At 35.9% G+C, this 21,917-nt stretch overlaps 1 protein-coding gene across 1 annotated transcript in view; it reads left to right on the top strand.

Moving 5' to 3' along the window:
- Positions 1-21,917, top strand: part of MED13 (mediator complex subunit 13) — a 99,948-nt gene that overhangs the window by 48,984 nt on the left and 29,047 nt on the right. Inside the window, exons 10-18 of the mRNA XM_060080439.1 lie at positions 955-1,168; positions 2,181-2,262; positions 4,365-4,486; positions 6,651-6,741; positions 6,874-7,088; positions 7,369-7,565; positions 8,290-9,206; positions 16,800-16,961; positions 20,834-21,057. Of these exons, the coding sequence (XP_059936422.1) occupies positions 955-1,168; positions 2,181-2,262; positions 4,365-4,486; positions 6,651-6,741; positions 6,874-7,088; positions 7,369-7,565; positions 8,290-9,206; positions 16,800-16,961; positions 20,834-21,057 (2,224 nt within the window). The remainder of the gene's footprint in view (positions 1-954; positions 1,169-2,180; positions 2,263-4,364; positions 4,487-6,650; positions 6,742-6,873; positions 7,089-7,368; positions 7,566-8,289; positions 9,207-16,799; positions 16,962-20,833; positions 21,058-21,917) is intronic.

Raw genomic sequence — 21,917 nt, 5'->3', positions numbered from 1 at the left:
ATCTCAGCTTTGCAAACCATAGAGAACATGAATTTGGGAGTCTAAAAGTGTCATACACAAACCAAAAATGAATCATTTATCTATTCCCACTCACCAAGCACCTTGGTCTTCAGAGATGTAAAAGTCCTGATGATTTCGAAGGTTCTGTGGTGCAGATCAGCTTCTTTTGTCTTCCCTCTCTAAGCCTTAGATTTCACCTTTCTCTGGTCTCTTTCCAATAGTTCATCTTTCTAACTTTAGTGTTGTCTTCTCGCCTGTTCTGTTGTCCTTTGTCATTTTATTGGATATTTTAGGAGAGTATAAACATATTTATCATTCACCATGTGGAACCAAAAAGACTAATAATTGATTTTCCAATGTGATTAGTAAAAACCTCTGAGATACTTGAGCCGAAACTCTGTTTGACGCTGTAAAACGTTTTGCTGGACTTATGGTAATAATGTTATTTTTATGAAACACAAGTCATTCTCTTAAGTTTTTAAAACTTAAAATATATCCACTCATGGCAGTAGGAAAAGGATAATCACTTTCATTGTATAAAGGTATAAATTGTATAAAAGTGTAGTGTCTCACTGTATAGCCCACATTTTGAGAGTTTCTGTGCTGGAACAGTTTAGATTTGAATCCCATTCAAGTGAATGGATTTGGACAAGTTAATGCAATTGAGGACTTGGGAACAGAGTGGATAACCAAAAGACAGCACATTTTGGTGGAAAGACTATGAGACCAGGATTTTAGCTCCATTTCTCTATTGCTAAATTTGATACTTCAGTAAATCACATAACCTTTCTATGCCTCAGTTTTTTCATTTTTAAAATGAAGGATTGCAAATTAGATCATCTTTAAATGTTTTTTTTTAATAATTCTAAAAAGTTTATGATACTTAAGTCATTTTGGAAATTTGTTATACTTTTATGGAGAAGATTAATTTTCTGTTTTTATTTTTTTATGCAGGTTAATGGTGCAATGTAAAAAACCTTTAAAAGTTTCTGATGAATTAGTGCAGCAATATCAAATTAAAAATCAGTATCTTTCAGCAATAGCATCTGATTCAGAACAAGAACCTAAAATTGATCCATATGCATTTGTTGAAGGAGATGAGGAATTCCTTTTTCCTGATAAGAAAGATAGACAAAATAATGAGAGAGAAGCTGGAAAAAAACACAAGGTAAGAGAAATCAAAGTACACCAAAGTGTCAGTGATCTGTAGCTCTGCATATAGTACCACACTTGTATTTGGGGAAAAAAAATTTATCATTTTAACTTAAAAAAACATTTTTAAAAAATAGGTAAATCAGGCACATTGTACACAATTTAAGAGCTTGTATGGGCTTGCAATTACAGCTGGTCTCTGATAATGAAAAGATCTTTATTGTTTGTTGTAAAAGTTTTGAGGTTGGAGAAAGAGTGCATTAATTTCTGTTATATTGAAATCAGGACATTTAGGTAGACGAACTGTTTTGATTCTGAGTTAAACTATGCTGTAAGTGAATTACCAGTTTTCAAAAATGCAGTAAAATGCACATCACTGAGTTTATAAAATACATGATATTTTGAATATGTGAATCAAGAATCTATAGTGCCCCTGAAAGTAAAATGTTACGAGAATAAAGTGTGAGAGGTACAAATACTTACTTGATTAAAATTTAAAAAATCAAATATTTGAGGATCTATTAAGGACAGAGAAATCTATTAAGATAACTCTGCTAGATAAGAATTTTGCCGTAAATTCAAAATTGGAAATTGAAAGCTGTAAGAAAACTGTAAAATTGCAAAAAGGACCCAATAATATGTTTAATACAAAGAATTCATTTCACAAAGTTTTATTTAGCCTTACTGTGTGCCAGGTACTTGACATTTTGTTCTTCTGTAAATGTGAAAACAGTAGTATCTGGGAAGGCAGTAGGTATTGTAGAAAGAACATGGACTTCGGAATTTGGCAGATTTAGGTTGAAATCCCAGCTCCACTACTTATCAGCTGTATTTCCTGGGTTATCTTTAGAACTATTTTTTGTTTGTAAAATGAATGTACTACTTCCTTATCATATAGGTTAGTTGTGAGAGTTATTGATGTCTGTACTACACCCAGCAGAATGCTTGATACATAGCTACTCAATAGTTGGTATATTTTATTATTGGTAAAATATGTATTTTAGTCTAATATGTAATATTGTATGCAGGTAGAAGATGTGCCATCTAGTGTAACAGTGTTATCACATGAAGAAGATGCTATGTCATTATTTAGTCCCTCTATCAAGCAAGGTAAAACTTTAATTTTCTAATTAAAATACTGCATTCCAGGATTGTTACTCCAAAGTAATCTGACATTGTTGGACTTTTAGTGTTCCTTTTTGCATAATTCATATGTTTCATAGAAAGGGACCTATCTTAAAATGATGGATTTATTGTTTATCTTGTACTGGGAGAAGCAAGTTTAGGTGATAGAAATTCTGTTTTGAATTGTTGGAACTTCTTTCCTTTTTTTTTTTTTTTTAATTTATTTTTATTTTTGGCTTCCTTGGGTCTTCATTGCTGTGCGTGGGCTTTTTCTAGTTGCGGTGAGTAAGGGCTACTCCTCATTGCGGCACACAGGCCTCTCAATGTGGTGGCTTCTCCGTTGTCAAGCACGGGCTCTAGGTGCTTGGGCTTCAGTAGTTGTGGCACGTGGGCTCAGTAGTTGTGGCACACAGGCTTAGTTGCTCTGCAGCATGTGGGATCTTCCCGGACCAGGAATCGAACCCGTGTCCCTTGCATTGGCAGGCAGATTCTTAACCACTGTGCCACTAGGGAAGTCCCTCCTTTTTTAACAAATAAAAATAATTTTCAGCTGTAAAATGAGGAGATAGGATAAGATCATCGCCTGAGATCTCTCTCAGATCTAAAAACTCAATTTATGAATTAGACTTTACTGTAATTTGGTTGTCCTTTTCTCCCCCTCTCCCCAAGTTAGAAGAATTGTTACTGAGGTCATTAATTTAACAAATATTTATTGAGCACATGTTATGTGTAGGCACTGTTCTCGGCACTGGAGATAGTGGTGAAGACTCCACTTTGAAAGTGTCTGATTTGTGCTACTTGTGAACAGAATAGAGAGATATGATATATTAGTTCTTTTACAAGATCTATTTAATTTTTGATGGAGGCAGAAGTAGTTGTCCTTTGTTATGTCCTTTGGTAACTTTTTAGGGGCAAAGTTTGGTTTTAGTATTTGGAATAAATAGAGAAGGTCAGTCAGGCTCTGTGTAACCATAAACAGGAATAAGAAAAAAAGTCCATCTGAATAAGGAAGAGATGGTCTTTCATTAAATAAATTTAGTTGTCAGTGGTTCTAAGTAGCTTAAAGTGAGTTAACAATTTGGGTTTTTTCAGCCTGTTTACCTACCCTAGGATATAGGAAATGTGTAATTGTCCCTGTGGTGTGGCTTTCTCAGAATGTGGACCATCTGCCACATTCTGGAGCATGTTTTGAGGTGACACTGGGAAATCTTGGTTTTTAATAAATATCCTAGATGATTTTTACACACTAAAAATTTCAGAACTACTGCTTTAGTGAATCTTTAGGACAATGTGCAGAGGCACTTGGAAAGTGACTTTCACCTTTCTGAAAGGGAGGACTATTTCAAGTTGTTTAACCATTCTGAGGATGCTTTGGAAGGTTTATACACCAAACTGCTTTTTTTTTCTTTCTTGTGTGGGAATGTAAGAGGAATTTAACTTTCCTTTGTATTTTTATTTTTTCTAAACTAGTCATTTTTTTCCCTAAAACTGGGGGGAAAAAAAAAGGAAAATAAAATTTTAGAACTGAAATGAAACTTAACTAAGAGGTACTTAAGTGAGTACTTAAGTGAGTACTTAAGTGCCTGGCTGGCACTGGGCAAAAGTGCTTTATCTACATTCTATCACATTTAATTCTTGTCATACTGTTAGTGTTGGAGTTGGGATTCAAATTAATAGTCTGTCTGACTCAAGAGCCAGATAACTTAATTATTCTGTGCTTCCTTTATATTTTAGGAAGATAGAAAAAGTAAATGTGTGTGTTTAATTCCCGAAGATAGAAAAAGTAAATGTGTGTGTTTAATTCCCTTGTCCTGATAGTGTTTATATTTTTATTTGACACATTATTAATGTAGATTACTTAGCTATGTTAGGGATTACATAGCCTTTGGTGAGCTTCCTGGGGAAGGTATGACCATATATTTAAAACTTTATTTCTATGAAACAGAATGTCTAAATTTCAAACAAGTCACCATTTCTTATTGCATAACACCCTTATAAAGTTACATGTCTAGCTTAAATAAATAGAATAATACTCATTTGGTCAGTAGTAGAATTTTTGATTTTGTTTTTCTGGTTGACATATGTAGATGCTCCACGCCCTACTAATCATGCCCGTCCTCCATCAACCAGTTTGATTTATGACTCAGATCTGGCTGTCTCTTATACTGACCTTGATAATCTTTTTAATTCTGATGAAGATGAACTGACAGTGAGTATCCTATTAATGATTACAATTATAATTTGTTTTCCTTGATTTTATATAAGTTTATTTTTCAGAAGTGATATGTGACTTGAATACTATGTTTTAGCCCTGAACAATAGGAAATATTTTGGAACAAAATTTCTTTAATTGGTGCCCTTTTTTAACCTCATGCTTGAGCCTTTTTTGTTTTGTTTTTGTTTTTTTTGGCTGCACCGCCTGGCTTGCAGAATCCCAACCAGGGATTGAACCCGGGCCCTCGGCAGTGAAAGCACAGAGTCCTAACCACTGGACCGCCAGGGAATTCCCTGAGCATTCTTGATATAATGTCACCTATAAACTTTGAGGGTTTTTTTTCTTTATGTTTTGTCTTTGAAGGACATGTATAATTAAGCTTAATTTGAGCTCTGCCATATATTCTTTTTCTCTAGTCCTTACGAAGCAGAATTATTATTTTTTTTAATAACTAGAATTATGACTTATAACATTATACCAGAACATATAAGATTGTTAGAAATTTCATGTAATGTCTGAAACATTTATATTAACATACTTCCATACAAATAACCCAAAGAAAGTTTAGTATTAGTTGTTTTTTGTTTGTTTGTTTGTACTGCAGGTTATTATTAGTCATCAATTTTATATACATCAGTGTATACATGTCAGTCCCAATCGCCCAATTCAGCACACCACCATCCCCACCCCACCGTGGTTTTCCCCCCTTGGTGTCCATGTTTCTTCTCTACATCTGTGTCTCAGCTTCTGCCCTGCAAACCAGTTCATCTGTACCATTTTTCTAGGTTCCACATACACGCGTTAATATACGATATTTGTTTTTCTCTTTCTGACTTACTTCACTCTGTATGACAGTCTCTAGATGCATCCACGTCTCAACAAATGACTCAATTTCGAGGAAGCAGAATTATTAACCTAATCTTTGATCCTCTAGTTTGAGAAATGACCGAAAAATTGACTCAATTAGAGAATAATAAGTAATTAACAGTAAAGTTATATGCCATGTCAATTTGTTAAGGAATACCACTTCTTTTGAATTTGTTTGGCTTCACAGCCATTATTATAAGACACCTACATACTATAATAATGAAAGAGGAAGAAAAAGTGATACTTAATCTTTAACACCCATTTGCAGAGAAAGGTGAAGATAAAAAAAATTAAAGCTTAAAATGAGATTCCCTAGAATGTCAAGTCTCTGGCAAATTAATGAATTGGGTGCTGCATTATAAAAGGGAATTCCTTTTTCATCTGCATAAAGGTAGCTTCGAAACTTCTGTAGTACATTTGGTCTCTTCAATTAGGTGACATAAAGCAGATATCACTATACATAAACTTTTACTCCACATCCCGTAATATAGTATATTTTAGGTGAATATATCCCTGAATACTTTGATACTTTTGTACTTTCTCTCTCTACCATTCCCATATCAGCAGTGGCTCTTCTGAGGTCAAAGGTTGTAATCAGAGCTCAGTCTACATATCTAAGACAAGGTGGCTAACAGGAGACAAGGAACCAAGTTGTCAGCTCTGACAACACCGGTGACAGATTAGAGATTCTAAAACTTGTTCTGTTCAGTGTATTAAAACTTGCCTTTAGTTAGGCGTCCTATTGCTTTGTCGTATGAGATCTTTCTGAAGTTTTGCTTAGTTTTACCTGTTGCAGCGTTTTTGCAGGGCAAGAAGATTATTAAACAAGGTGAAAGTGTAAACAAGACTTTGGAGGGGTGATTGATTATATAGGAATCTTTAATGTCTTTTATTTAAAGGGACAAATGCTTTATGAGTATCTTTTACTAAGAGGCAATTCTGATGTTAATTACAAACGCTCATAGTAGGTTTTCTTACTTTTTTTTTTTTAATAGGTTTTAAGTAGTAGGTTGTTCTATGTATTTTGAAAGTATTGGTCATTTTCTTGAAGGAGCTTTTTCTTCTGTTATTTGGAGCATTATCAAATCAGTAGAAAAACTAATCTGGGTCATTGATTACCTAAAATGTGTTTCATGTCTTTAAATTATTTTGTATCTTTAAATTGTATTTGTATATATTTGGCTCTAGCACAAATGGGCTCTACTTTCAAGTTACATCTGAATGATTACTATCTTGATCACATTGGATTTAAATTTCAGAACAATATGTGTGTGTGTGTGTTTTTTAATAGCCTGGATCTAAAAAATCGGCGAATGGATCAGATGATAAATCCAGCTGCAAGGAATCAAAGACAGGAAATCTGGACCCATTATCTTGCATAAGTAAGCTTCCCAAATCTGTGTTCCAGATAAATCTGCAAACTTAATCTCAACAAAGTTCCCCACCGCTTTGTTTTAAGCACAGAGTAACTTCTTTTTAGTCTTATGTTAAAATGTGTGTTTTATTAAATATAGGCACTGCAGATCTTCATAAAATGTATCCTACACCACCATCATTGGAACAACATATTATGGGATTTTCCCCAATGAATATGAATAATAAAGAATATGGTAGTATGGATACAACACCTGGAGGAACTGTTCTAGAAGGAAATAGTTCTAGTATAGGAGCACAGTTCAAAATTGAGGTTGATGAAGGATTCTGTAGCCCAAAACCTTCTGAAATTAAAGTAAGTATTTTATTTTTCTAGAAAAATAATTCACTTCCTATATTTTTGTATAGAATTAGTTTATTGCTAGATTCAAAAATCCTTTCTTAGTGATCCTAATTTTGTTATTAACAAATTTGAATTATGGTGACACTATTAAGAATGCATTTAAGAAAAGAGTAGAATTACATTTACATTGTATTATTTTGTTTAAAGACAGGAAAAAAGGGCTAGGGTCAGTTTGTTGGTTTTTTCTCCCTTGGAAAATAAGATGCTAAAAGTCATGGTCTTTATATTGTAGGATTTTTCTTATGTCTATAAGCCTGAAAATTGTCAAGTTCTAGTGGGATGTTCCATGTTTGCACCTCTAAAAACTCTACCAAGCCAGTGTCTGCCTACTATCAAATTGCCAGAAGAGTGTATTTACCGTCAGAGTTGGACTGTTGGAAAATTGGAATTGCTTCCTTCAGGGCCTACAATGCCGTTCATCAAAGAGGGGTATGATTTAAATATATAGTATTGGTATAGTATATGAATGCTTATATAGCTTTAATTTTTTTCATAGAAGCACCTAGTATGTTGGTACCTGGAAAAAAGATACTGGTTTTTGAAAATTCTAAAAATCATTTTCTGATTAATAGCTTATAATGGTGTTTGTTCGGTATGGTTAAAGTATTGAAACACTTAAAGACCAATAAACTTTGTCTTTGGAAGCACCTTTTATTTTGGTCTGAAATTCTAATCACTCTCATTTGTACATTTGCCATATTTCACACACTTTTTATATTTAAGTATCTCTGAAATTGGGGTGTCTTATAATTCATAACATCTTAGAATTGCCATTGTCCTTTTTTTACACATAAATATCTCTAAAATTGGTTTGTTTTTTTTAAACAGTGGCATCTTAGAATCAATGAAATATGGGTATTTGTAGTACAAGACACATATAGATAGTAATTGTGGATGTCTAGGTGTGGAAGAGTGTATACAAATTTTATTTATAATGGAACTAGTTAGTTGGGTCTCACCCCACAACAATCACCTAGAGTGGATGTACTAACCAAAAATACATTTTAATTGTACTTGTAATTTTTGCGCTAATCGTATTTTTATAATTTTTGGTGTTATTGAAAAACATTTGGGACATTTTTAGTTGTATTTCACATTACTAATATGTTCCTTTATGCGTGTTTTTGGTTCTCTTTTGCCCTGGTGACACTAGTGATGGAAGTACTATGGATCAAGAATATGGCCCTGCTTATACACCTCAAACTCATGCTTCTTTTGGGATGCCTCCTAGCAGTGCACCTCCTAGTAACAGTGGAGCAGGAATTCTTCCTTCTCCATCTACCCCTAGGTTTCCAACTCCAAGGACTCCAAGGACTCCAAGGACTCCTCGTGGAGCTGGTGGACCAGCTAGTGCTCAAGGTTCAGTCAAATATGAAAATTCAGACTTATATTCACCAGCTTCCACCCCATCCACGTGCAGACCCCTTAATTCTGTTGAACCTGCAACTGTTCCTTCCATCCCTGAAGCACACAGTCTTTATGTAAACCTCATTCTTTCAGAATCAGTTATGAATTTGTTTAAAGACTGTAACTTTGATAGTTGCTGTATCTGTGTCTGCAACATGAATATCAAGGGTGCCGATGTTGGAGTTTACATTCCAGATCCAACGCAAGAAGCACAGTATAGGTGTACCTGTGGCTTCAGTGCTGTCATGAACAGAAAATTTGGAAACAATTCAGGATTATTTCTTGAAGATGAACTAGATATCATAGGACGCAACACAGAATGTGGCAAAGAAGCAGAAAAACGTTTTGAAGCTCTCAGGGCTACTTCTGCTGAACATGTTAATGGAGGACTAAAGGAATCTGAAAAGTTGCCTGATGAGCTGATATTGTTGCTACAAGATCAGTGCACTAATTTATTTTCACCTTTTGGAGCTGCAGACCAAGATCCTTTTCCCAAAATTGGTGTAACTAACAACTGGGTACGTGTTGAAGAGCGGGACTGTTGCAATGACTGCTACCTTGCATTAGAACATGGGCGTCAGTTCATGGATAACATGTCAGGAGGAAAAGTTGATGAAGCACTTGTGAAAAGTTCATGCTTACACCCCTGGTCCAAAAGAAATGGTAAGTATTGCTAATGGAATAATTTTTCTCTTTATTTTCATTTAGTTGTATGACTTTTCTTTCTTAGGAAAAGGTATTAAAGGCAGTTTCCCATGTAGCTGATAGAGACACTTAAATTTGGGCTTAAAACTCCTTTAAGAATGATATTTTTAGGGCTTCCCTGGTGGCGCAGTGGTTGAGAGTCCGCCTGCCAATGCACAGGACACGGGTTCGTGCCCCAGTCCGGGAAGATGCCACGTGCCGCGGAGCAGCTGGGCCCGTGAGCCATGGCCGCTGAGCCTGCGCGTCCGGAGCCTGTGCTCCGCAACGGGAGAGGCCACAACAGTGAGAGGCCCGCGTACCGCAAAAAAAAAAAAAAAAAAAAAAAAAGAATGATACTTTTAAAGGGAGAATTTCCTAGCAGTTTCGTTTAATTTCACCAACAAAAGTATGGTTATTAGAGGTCTGTAATTATGTACTTGTGTCGGACTATAAAAGATACTTTGCACATGTTAATTAGCAGAAAATTACTAGTCTGATTTATTCAACATTCTATCACTCATTATTTGTTGAGCAACTAGTATGTGCCAGGCACTGTTCTTTTACAAAGTACAGTATTAAAACAAACATATTTCCTGCCCTTTTTGAGCCTGTAATTCTCAAAATAACAAAATAAACAAAAAAATAAGTAATTATATGATATCAGTTAGCGACAAGTGCTTTGAAGGAAAAGCAGAGGAAAGGAGTGGAAAAAGACAAGAATATGCTACTTTAGATGTATGTTTAGAGAAGCTATTACTGAGGGACAGCATTTGAGCAAAGACCTATATAGAGTGGGGGAATGTGAGCTGTGTGGCTAACTGAGAGAAGAGTGTTTTCAGGTACTGCAAAGACTGTGAGGGAGTAGTGTGCCTAATATGTTTGAGAAACAGTAAGGAGGCACTGTTGCTGGAATGAATTGAGTGATGGGGATACTGGTAGGAGTTGGAAGGCTAAGAGATGGCCGAGCACCAAAATCATGTAGGGTCTTACGTACCATGTAAGTAAGGCCTTTATAGTTTATTCTAAGAGTTACGGGAAGCTGTAGGACAGTTTTGAGCAGAGAAGTAACATGATCCTTTTACTGTTTATTTTTTTAAAAGATCACTCTAGCTGTTGTGCTGTGGGTGGTGAAGGTGAGAGTAGAAGCAGATAGATCAGTTAGGAGGCGGTTACAATAGTTCAGTTGAAAGATGACAGTACCTTAGACAAGATTGGAAGCAATAGAGATGTGAGTAGTAGGTTCTAGGCATATTTGGGAAATAGAACCTACAGGATTTGCTGATATAAGGAAAGATGAGGCATCAGGGATAGCTTGAGCGAATGGATGAATGATGGTGCTAATTATAGAGGAGGGGAACAACTGGGGGAGAAGGTCAAGTACTTATTTGGAGAAACGAATTTTAAATTCGGAGGAGTAGGTGGGGCTAGAAATTAAAAAATATTGTGTATGAGTTATCAGTATTTCAAGCTATGGAGATGGATGAAAAAACTTAGTGACTGTAGATAGAGAAGTCCAAGGGTGGAACTGACATTTAGAGATGGGGGAGAAGAGGAGGATCCAGGATAGGAAACAAAGGAGGTAGGAAGAAAACCAAGAGAGTGTGTTGTGCTGGTAGCTAAGTATAGGAAATGTTTGAAGAAGGAGAGAAATGTCATCAATGTCAAATACTTGTGTGTAGTTATAAAGATCTAATGAGTTAATACATATGAGCTGCTTGGCACATAATAAGTACTGAATTTATATAAGCTGCCATCATTAAAGTCATCATTTAGTTTTTTTTTTTTCAAGCATAGCCACTGGGAAACATATTTCTAAAAAGATGTCTCAGTATACCACTCGTTAACTTTTTCCTAACTTTTGGTAATTATGCAGAAAGTTAGCCTTTCTTCAAAACATGGTTTTTGTTAAGAATTTTTGTTCTTAGGTGATATATGCCATTTAATAACTTTGATTTGGTTCCTTATGTCATTTGCTAATCCAGCCATTTTTGGACATATGTGCAAAACAATGTGCTTGGTATTCTGGGAGATATGAAGATATCCTATATTTAAATTGCTTATAGACTACTTGGAGAACTAAAATTAATGCAGGGTTGAAGTAAAAATACTCTAAATGCCCATTGACAGGAGAACAGATAATAATTATGATAGTACAGATAGAATGTTACATAAGCTCTGAAAATGAGTAAAACTCTTGTAACAGATGAATCTTGGTAAAAGTTTTGAGGGGAGGGAGAGGGAACAAGTCCCAGAAGATTGTATATAGTGAGATATTTTTTCATAAAGTTCCAAAACAGGCAAAACTACATGTATTTTCTAGATGCACATAAAATTCAGGATGGTGGTTAATTCTTAAAAACTGAGGGATAGGATAGGGAGAAGCACTTAATAAGATTGGGTAATATTCTACTTCTTGGGCAATGAGATCGTAGTTGTTTATAATATTTATTAAGAAAATTTGTGAATAAGATAAGGCTATGCATGGACCAGTGGTTACATTTTGTTCATGATAATAGTTTGATGATTCATCAAACTCACTATACTCAAGGATCAAATTTTTAAAGAAAAGGGTATAAATAAATGTCATAGATTTTCAAAAAAAGGGCAGGATTATTTTCAGCCATAGATAGTAGTTAAGAACATAGGCTGTGGAACCGGGCTTCCCTGGTGGCGCAGTGGTTGAGAGTCCGCCTGCCGATGCAGGGGACACGGGTTCGTGCCCCAGCCCGGGAAGATCCCACATGCCACGGAGCGGCTGGGCCCGTGAGCCATGGCCGCTGAGCCTGCGCGTCCGGAGCCTGTGCTCCGCAACGGGAGAGGCCACGGCGGTGAGAGGCCCGCGTAGTGCCAAAAAATTAAAAAAGAACATAGGCTGTGGAACCGACTACTTGGGTTTGAAACATGGCTCCATCACTGTATACTCTGACCTTGGGCAAGTTACTTAAACTCTGTCTCAGTTTCTTGAGATCGTGTCAGTAATAGTATTTACCTCGGTGTTAGAGGATCAGATGAGCTAATACATATAAAACAGACCAGTGCCTGGCACAAAGTACTCAAACATTACCAGTAGTAATAGCAGCAGCAGTAGCATTAGTGGTATTCTGTTTATTTTTATTATTATTATTTGTTTTTAAGATCCAGCTCATCTTGAAAGTTGTCACAAGAAAAAAAAATTTTGTAACTGTGTATGATGATGGATGTTAGCTGGACTTACTGTGGTGATCATTTTACAGTATATACAAATAACAAATCATCACTTCGTACACCTAAAACTAATATAATGTTATGTCAATTATACCCTCAAAAAAAAATCCAACTTATCTGCCAAGTAATAGAAAATATTGAGTTGTTAACCTTGTGTGCATTTTTTCTATAACAATAAAGATGGATGTAAACAGGTTACTCTGCCGCCATAAAGATGAATTTCATCCTAAGAATTTATATTGAGAAAATAATTCAAAACAAAAAAGAAATATCTTTATATTTCAATTTAAAATTTCAACATTCAAACAAATAATGCTGCAAAACCTAAATGGGCAATATTGGAATACTTTCGCATTAAATTATAACAGCTTCATAAAATAGTACCAAGCTCCTATATTAGGACCTTTGCCCTGATTGTCTCCTCTGCCTGGGACACTGTTCTTCCAAGTATTTACGTGGGTAACTCTCTTGTCTTTTTAAATTTGGTCGGAAGTCATCTTCTCCGTTCTGCTCCTTTTTTTTTTTTTTTTCCCTGTAGTGTTTGCTTATTACCTTCTAATATACTGTATAATTTATTGATTAATTATCTCTCCATTAAGTTCAGCCTATGCAAGTTCTGTTCAAGCGAAAGGGTTTTTGTCTATTTTGTTTGTTTGTTGATATGTCCAAGTACCTAGAACAGTGCCTGGCATATAGATGTCCAAGGTGTTGAAATATTTGTTTGAAGGAATTAAAAGTCTACAAACTGTAGTTTGTATAATTTAGTGGTAATGTTTATTTTTCTCAAGATAGAAAAAGCTTTTTTCCAATTATAAAAAATACATATTTGCTGAAAAGAAAGTTAAGAATCTAAACAATACAGAAAAGTAGAAGTAAAGATTGCCCCCAATTTTTGCCCATCCCCATCATTACACCACTCCATGATCACTCATTTTTAAGCAACTTTGTTGACATACCATCAGTTCATTTAAAGTGTACAATTAAATGGTTTTTAGTATTCACAGAGTTGTGTAGCCATCACCACAATCAATTTTAGAACATTTTCATCATCCACAAAAGGAATCCCATGTTTATTAGCAATCACTCCCCATTTTCCTCCAACCACTCCCTCCCAGCACTAGGCAACCACCAGTGTACTTTCTGTCTCTGTAGATTTGCCTCTTTTATATATTTCATATAAATAAAATCATATCCTATATGGTCTTTTGTGACTGACTTCTTTTTCTTAGAATAATGTTTTCAATATTTATCCATGTTGTAGCATGTGTTAGTACTTCACTTGTTTTTATTGCCAAATAATATTCCATTTATGAGCATCCCACAATTTATTTACCCATTCGTCTATTCATGGACATTTGGACTGTTTCCACTCTTTGGCTGATATGAATAATGGTACTGTGAACATATGTGTACCAGTTTTTGTGTAAACATACGTTTTTATTACTCTTGGGTGGACTTGATAACTCTGTTTTACCTTTTGAGGAACTGCAAGACTGTTTTCTAAAGCAGCTGCACCATTTTACATTCTCATCAGCAATGTGTGAGGGTTCCACTTTTTCCATATCCTAATTAAGACTTGTCCTTGTGTGTTTTATTATTATAATCATCTTATTGGGTTGTGAAGTATTATCTTATTGTGGTTTTGATTTGCATTTGCCTAATGACTAATGAAGTTGAGCATCTTTTCATGTGCTTATTGCCCATTTCTCTTTCTTCTTTGGAGAAATGTCTTTTCAGATACTTTGCCCATTTTTAAATTAGGTTTTTTGTTTTTTCATTATTGAGTTATAAGTGTTCTTTATATCTTCTGGATACAAGTTCCTTATCAGATTATGATTTGCACATATTTTCTTCTGTTCTCTGGGTTGTCTTTTCACTTTCTTGATGGTATCATTTGAAGCAGAAAAGTTTTTAATTTTGATGAAGTTCAGTGTATTATTCTATTTTGTTGTTTGTACTTTTGGTTTCATGTCTAAAAAGGCTTTACCTAATCCTAAGTCATGAAGATTTACTTCTGTGTTTTTTTCTAAGAGTTTTATAGTTTTAGCACTTATATTTAGCTCTATAATCCATTCTGAATTAACTTTTGTATATAACATAAGGAAGGGATTCCAAATTCATTCCTTTGCATGTGGATATCCAGTTGTCCTAGAACCATTTGTTGAAAAGGTTATCTTTCCCCATTAAATTGTCTTGGCACCTTTGTCAAAAATCAGTTGACTGTAGGGCTTCCCTGGTGGCGCAGTGGTTGAGAGTCCGCCTGCCGATGCAGGGGACACGGGTTCGTGCCCCGGTCTGGGAGGATCCCACATGCCGTGGAGCAGCTGGGCCCATGAGCCATGGCTGCTGAGCCTGCACGTCCGGAGCCTGTGCTCCGCCACGGGAGAGGCCACAGCAGTGAGAGGCCTGCGTACTGCAAAAAAAAAAAAAAAAAAAAAAAAAAAAAATCAGTTGACTGTAAATGTAAAGTTTTATTTCTGGATGTTTACTTCTATTGATCTATATATCTGTCCTTCATGATCACTCTTAAAAATCATTATATATTCTAAAAACCATTGCTTTCCACCAGATCTCAGCATAGAGGCACTTGTCATAATATACAATTATATTATTTTTCATGCATTCTCCTCCACAAGATTGTAAGATCCCTGAAGACATGAATAAGAATTTATTTACACAGTATTCCCAGCAGCTAATAGCATAATTCCTGACCCATAGTAGGTCTTCATTAAATATATATTTTTTAAGAATGAAAGAGTATCTATGGGAATCTCTCTGAATTAAAATCAAACTGTAGTTTCCTGAGCTTCACTCAGATGAGAATTTCTCAGGGTAAGCTCTGTGTATATGTTTTTTTAAAGTTCCCCATTTGATTATGATAAACAACCTTAGCCAATGACAACTTTTTCTAGCTTTTATGTAAATACTCACATATGAATACACATAGTTCTATTTGTGTAAAATTATCTTCCATAGATAGTTTTAAAACCTGTTTTTTTATTTATTAGTGTATTAGTCATTAGTCCATTCCAAATAGCTCTGTTATCACTTTTAATGACTAGTATTCTATTATGTATATAATAGTTTATTTAAACATAGTAGTGATTAAGCATTATATCTGAAATTAAATTATTTCTGATTCTGTATACTATTTAGATATAGGGAATTAAAACAAGAAATAAATTAGGCAATAATAATAATAATTAAAGTTGAATGATTTAACGTAACAGAGTGCTCAAACAGGTTTAATGATACAGCTGAACCATAATGGAGGGACAGATTACTTATATCAGTAATATTTCATGGTTTTTTAAAAAGCCATTTGACATTTAAGAGCAACACCCTCCATATCCATCCTGATAGTTGGTCAGAAATGTAGGTCATAATAATCTGATAATCTGTAAATCTATTACGTCTAGGTTAATAAAATATCTTCGGATATTACCACACTTTTTAGCAGTATGAACAAGTTTATCTGTTACTGTACAAGTTGTATACTTCAGAGTTGTTACAGTCTACTATTTTTCACAAGTTAAGCTTTAATCATTGTAACCAGTCTTGTCCATCTGGTCATTTTACCAAACTGGTGGTAATGAAGGTGCATAATTTATAACTCATTTCTGTGTGAGGCAAAGTTCTTTCTAGTAAGATACCTATAAGCACCAAAAACAACCAAAATAGGGACTTCCCTGGCAGTCCAGTGGTTAAGACTCTGCGCTTCCACTGCAGGGGGCACGGGTTTGATCCCTGGTAGGGGAACTAAGATCCTGCGTGCTGAGCTGCACAGTCTAAATAAATAAATAGATAAAACAACCAAAATAAATGGAAAAAGGAAGAAATTTATTTGATTAATTTATAAATTGATCAATGAGCTAATGAATGACTTTTTATGAAGACGAGTTACAATAACTTTTATTGTCTCTTCTTGGTTGTTTTTTTTTTTTTTTTTTTTTTTTTTTTTTTGCGGTATGCGGGCCCCTCACTGTTGTGGCCTCCCCCGTTGCGGAGCACAGGCTCCGGACGCGCAGGCTCCGGACGCGCAGGCTCAGCGGCCATGGCTCACGGGCCCAGCCGCTCCGCGGCATATGGGATCCTCCCAGACCGGGGCATGAACCCGTATCCCCTGCATCGGCAGGCGGACTCTCAACCACTTGCGCCACCAGGGAGGCCCTCTTCTTGGTTTTAAATACCTAGAAAAACCATTTCTACAGATCACTTTAGATAGAACTTGCTATAGTTCTCTACACAAGCAGATGCTTAATCTTGGTGATGAAGAGCTAAACTTCCCCAGGTGTCTTGTTATCATAAAAATTTTTGTGTTGACAATAGCAATTCTTATTCTTTTTTTTTTTTTTTTAATGGTTGTAGATGTGAGTATGCAGTGCTCACAAGATATACTTCGAATGCTTCTATCTCTTCAGCCAGTTCTTCAGGATGCTATTCAGAAAAAAAGAACAGTAAGGCCTTGGGGGGTTCAAGGTCCTCTCACTTGGCAACAATTTCATAAGATGGCTGGCCGAGGCTCTTATGGTAAGTAATTTATAGTAATGTGTATTGACTTATTTTATATCATTCCTCAGTTTCTTTGCCCAACTTTAATAAGCACATTTATCTTTAAATATTTTGGTGGCGTATGCTTGACGTAAGGCCAGTGTGGTCAATCTTAGCCTTCCTTACTTTGAACGTTTTCAGCATTCACTTTATTGGGTTCTCCAATCCCACTTCAGAAAGAACAGCTTGTTTTTACATATTTTACTGACCAGTAAGATTTTATGTGAAGAAAGAATCATACTGCCAAATAAAGACTGAAACACGACTTTTCTTGTAAGTTACTATTTTACAAAATTGAATGAAAAATGGGGTAAAAAAGAGAGGGTAATACTAGTGATAAAAGGCCCCAAGGTCTTCATTAAAAAAAAAAAAAAAAAAAGAACAAAGACAGAAATTTGCCAGTTGTGACAAGAGTAGCAAATGAGTACTCTCAGTATGGTAAATAGTAGATTTATGGTCAACTGTAATGGAAGGAACATTCAAAATGCTTGAACTATCTGTTGAAGATTATCTCTGGGGGAAAAAACCCAAAAAAGATTGGGGACTTTCCTGGTGGTGCAGTGGTTAAGAATCCGCCTGCCAATGCAGGGGACGCGGGTTTGATCCCTGGTCTGGGAAGATCCCACATGCTGAGGAGCAACTAAGCCCATGCGCCACAACTACTGAGCCTGTGCTCTAGAGCCCACGAGCCACAACTGCTGAGCCTGAGTACTGCAACTACTGGAGCCCACACACCTAGAGCCTGTGCTACGCAGCAAGAGAAGCCACTGCAATGAAAAGCCCGCGCACCGCAACGAAGAGTAGCCCCCACTCGCCGCAACTAGAGAAAGCCCACGCTCAGCAGTGAAGACCCAACACAGCCAAAAATAAATAAAATTTTAAAAAACCCCAAAAAACAAAAAAGAGTGTCTCTGAAAGGTGGGATGTAATTGGAACTTTTAAAATATATGTGGAATAATAGTTTTTATTCTGACGTCCTTGACTTTTTTTGCATGGTTTTAGAATGCATTATGTACAGAAGTAGTAGATGATTTGCTCATATTTTCCTTTTCCTCCTTTTATTAATGGCTGAATAATTCAAATTTCATTTAAAAAAACTTGATATTCAGTGAAAAATGCAGTTTAATTATAGTATTTTTATATATGTATTCTACTTTTAAAAAATATTTCAATTTTATTGGAGTATAGTTGATTTACAATGTTGTGTTAGTTTCAGGTGTACAGCAAAGTGATTCAGTTATACATATACATATATTCATTCCTTTTTAGTTTCTTTTCTCATATAGATCGTCACGGAATATTGAGTAGGGTTTCCTGTGCTATACAGTAGGTCCTTGTTGGCTGTCTATTTTATATACTAGTAGTGCGTGTGTATGTTCATCCCAAGCTCCTGATTTATCCCTCCCCGCCACATTTCCCCTTTGGTAACCATAAGTTTTTTTTTCTATATCTGTAGGTCTGTTTCTGTTTTGTGAATAAGTTCATTTCCATGTTTTTTTTTAAAATTGGATTCCATATATGAGTGATATCATATATTTGTCTTTCTCTGACTTACTTAGTATGATAATCTCTAGGTCCATCCATGTTGATTCAAATGGCATTATTTCATTCTTTTTTTTAATAGCTGAGTAATATTCCATTTTACATACGTGCTGTATCTTCTTTATCCATTCCTTTGTCGATGGACATTTAGGTTGCTTCCATGTCTTGACTATTGTAAATAGTGCTGCAGTGAACATTGGGGTGCATGTATCCTTCCAGATTATGGTTTCCTCCAGATATATGCCCAGGAGTGGTATTGCTGGATCATATGGTAGTTCTGTTTAAGGAACCTCCATACTGTTCTCCATAGTGGTTGTACCAATTTACATTCCCACCAACGGTGTAGGAGGTTTCCCTCTTCTCCACACCCTCTCCAGCATTTATTGTTATAATATTTTTACGTTCTTTTTGAAGCCAAAATAGTAGACACACACAGAATTCTGCACCTTACTGTTCAGTACATAGGAGCTTTTTTTTTTTTAATGGCTGCATATATTCCATTGTTCTATACATATGTTATTTTACCAGTCTACTGTTTATGGATTTATACATTGTTTGCATCATTATCATTACAGCTATTCTAGAATGCACACAATCCCTGGCTTAAAGCATGTGTACATTTTAAAATATATATTTTGCCAAATTACTGTCTCTGATAGTGGTTTAAACTCCCACCAATAAAATGCTTGTTTCCCCAAACCCTTGCCAGTAGGGTGCTGAATAGATGGGAGAAAGTGGTTTGTTTCATTATAGTTTGAGAGGTAGACTAGTACAGACTTTGAGGGTAGATTTCCTAGATTCTAAATCCCACCTCTGCCACTTCTTATGTGATACTGGACATGTTGTTCAACGTCTCTATTCGTGCTTTTTCATCTCTAAAATAAGGTTGATATTAGTATCTGCTTCATGGTTTTTGTGGGGATTAAATGAGTGAATACATGTAAAGATCTTTGAACATTACCTAGCACATAGTAAATGTTATAATTGTTTGCTATTAATTATTTTAAATTCCTTGCTCTTAATGAGATTGAGCATCTTTTTATGTATAAGAGGTATTTCTGTTTCTCTGGACTTTGTTCATATCCTTTACCTGTTTTTCTGTTAGGATGTTGATCAATTCCTTACGGATTTATAGGTCCCCTTTCTATGGTAAGGAAATTAACCTTTTGTTATACACATTGCAAATCTTTTTTCCAATTTATTGTTAATTGTTTGGCTTTGTTTATAGTGTTTTTTTCATGCCAAAATTTAAAATTTATGTTGTCAGATTAATCAGTTTTTAAATGGACAGGTTTTACATTATGCTTAAAAAGGCTTTCCCCAGTCTGAGTTTATTCAAAATAAAATGATGACGATATAGGTGAAGGTGATTAAGAGGTACAGACTTCTGGGCTTCCCTGGTGGCGCAGTGGTTGAGAGTCCGCCTGTCGATGCAGGGGACACGGGTTCGTGCCCCGGTCCGGGAAGATCCCACATGCTGCAGAGCGGCTGGACCCGTGAGCCATGGCCGCTGAGCCTGCGCGTCCGGAGCCTGTGCTCCGCAACGGGAGAGGCCACAACAGTGAGAGGCCCGCGTACCGCAAAAAAAAAAAAAAAAAAAAAAAGAGGTACCGACTTCCAACTGTAAAATAAATAAATCATGGGGATGTAATATACACATGGGGAATGTAGTCAGTAATGTTATAACAACTTTGTATGGTGATGGATGGAAACTGGTCTTATTGTGGTCATTATTTCATAATGTATAAAAATATCAAATCACTATGTTGTACACCTGAAACTAATATAATTTTTTTTAAACCCTCCCATATCTTTTGTAGTAATAAGTTTTTCGTTCTAATTAATTTTTTTACATTTAAGTGAAGGTATAAGTCACATATTTTATAAAAGGTCATTTAGCAAATTCCTAACTGGAAGTCTCAATCATTGGCTTTTAGGTATTTTTGTCTTTAATTAAATATTTTTACTCATAATAATGACTACACTAACTCTTGACATTTAAGTGTTCCTCTTGGGACTTCCTTGGTGGTCCAGTGGTAAAGAATCTGCCTTCCAGTGCAGAGGACACGGGTTCGATCCCTGGTTGGGGAACTAAGATCTCACATGCCGAGGGGCAGCTAAGCCTGCGCACCGCAACTACTGAGCCCGCACGCTGCAACGAAAGAACCCTCAACGAAGATCCTGCATGTCGCAACTAAGACCTGACATAGCCAAAAATAAATAAAATTTTAAAATATTCTAAAAATAATATATAAAAATAAATGTTCTTCTTTTAAATCTTTTCTTAAAATATGCCTTTTCTTATTTAGGAACTGATGAATCCCCAGAACCACTGCCAATCCCCACGTTTTTGTTGGGTTATGATTTTGATTTTCTGGTGCTTTCTCCATTTGCTCTCCCTTATTGGGAGAGACTTATGCTGGAACCCTATGGATCTCAAAGAGATATAGCCTATGTTGTACTGTGTCCAGAAAATGAAGCCTTGTTAAATGGAGCCAAAAGCTTTTTTAGAGATCTTACTGCAATATATGAGGTAGGTGCTTAAAAAGAGGTGTCGTTTTAAAACTACCTTATGACTTGTATGTTTATATATAAAATATACTGGATATTTCAGTTGATTGGTAAAGAATAATAACAATGTCAGACTAGATGTTTAGTTCTCATACAAGCCAGTTACATTCTTTACAGCTTTGAGCCAGACCCTTTGTTAGATGTGTGCGCCATGTGTCACCGTGGAAATTGCCATACTGGGGGAAAACCGTTGAGAGCATGTATGTCCCATTTAAGATAATCTTTTTCTGAAACAAAGGGTAACATTGTAAATGGCCGGGGAAAAATTACATTTATAAAAATTCTAGTCTTGATTCTCTAGGACCTCAGGTTTAGACACTAGGCCTTACTTTGCTCATATGTAAAATAAAGCTATGATAGGCCTCTCTAAGATCCATTTTATTTCTGAAATTCTTGGCTGGTCTTTTAAGTTATAATTCTCATGTTGTATCCATCATTGAGTACAATGATTATAAATTTTAAGTACCCTGGAACATACAGTCTTAAACTTCATTTTATAGTCGTTCCTGAATATCCTCAGGGTGTTGGTTCTAGGACCCCTTGCAGACACCAAAATTTATGGCTGCTCAATCTTATATAAAATGGCATAGTGGGGCCTCCCTGGTGGCGCAAGTGGTTAAGAGTCCGCCTGCCGATGCAGGGGATACGGGTTCGTGCCCCGGTCTGGGAGGATCCCATATGCCGCGGAGCGGCTGGGCCCGTGAGCCATGGCCGCTGGGCCTGCGCATCCGGAGCCTGTGCTCCGCAACGGGAGAGGCCACAACAGTGAGAGGCCCACATACCGCAAAAAGAAAAAAAAAAAAAAAAAAGGCATAGTGTTTG

This window comes from Mesoplodon densirostris, chromosome 18, assembly GCF_025265405.1.
Source record: "Mesoplodon densirostris isolate mMesDen1 chromosome 18, mMesDen1 primary haplotype, whole genome shotgun sequence".
In the NCBI taxonomy this organism is placed as follows: Eukaryota; Metazoa; Chordata; class Mammalia; order Artiodactyla; family Ziphiidae; genus Mesoplodon; species Mesoplodon densirostris.
Note: the sequence above shows the minus strand (reverse complement) of the source record. Positions and strands in the feature narration are given on the sequence as shown.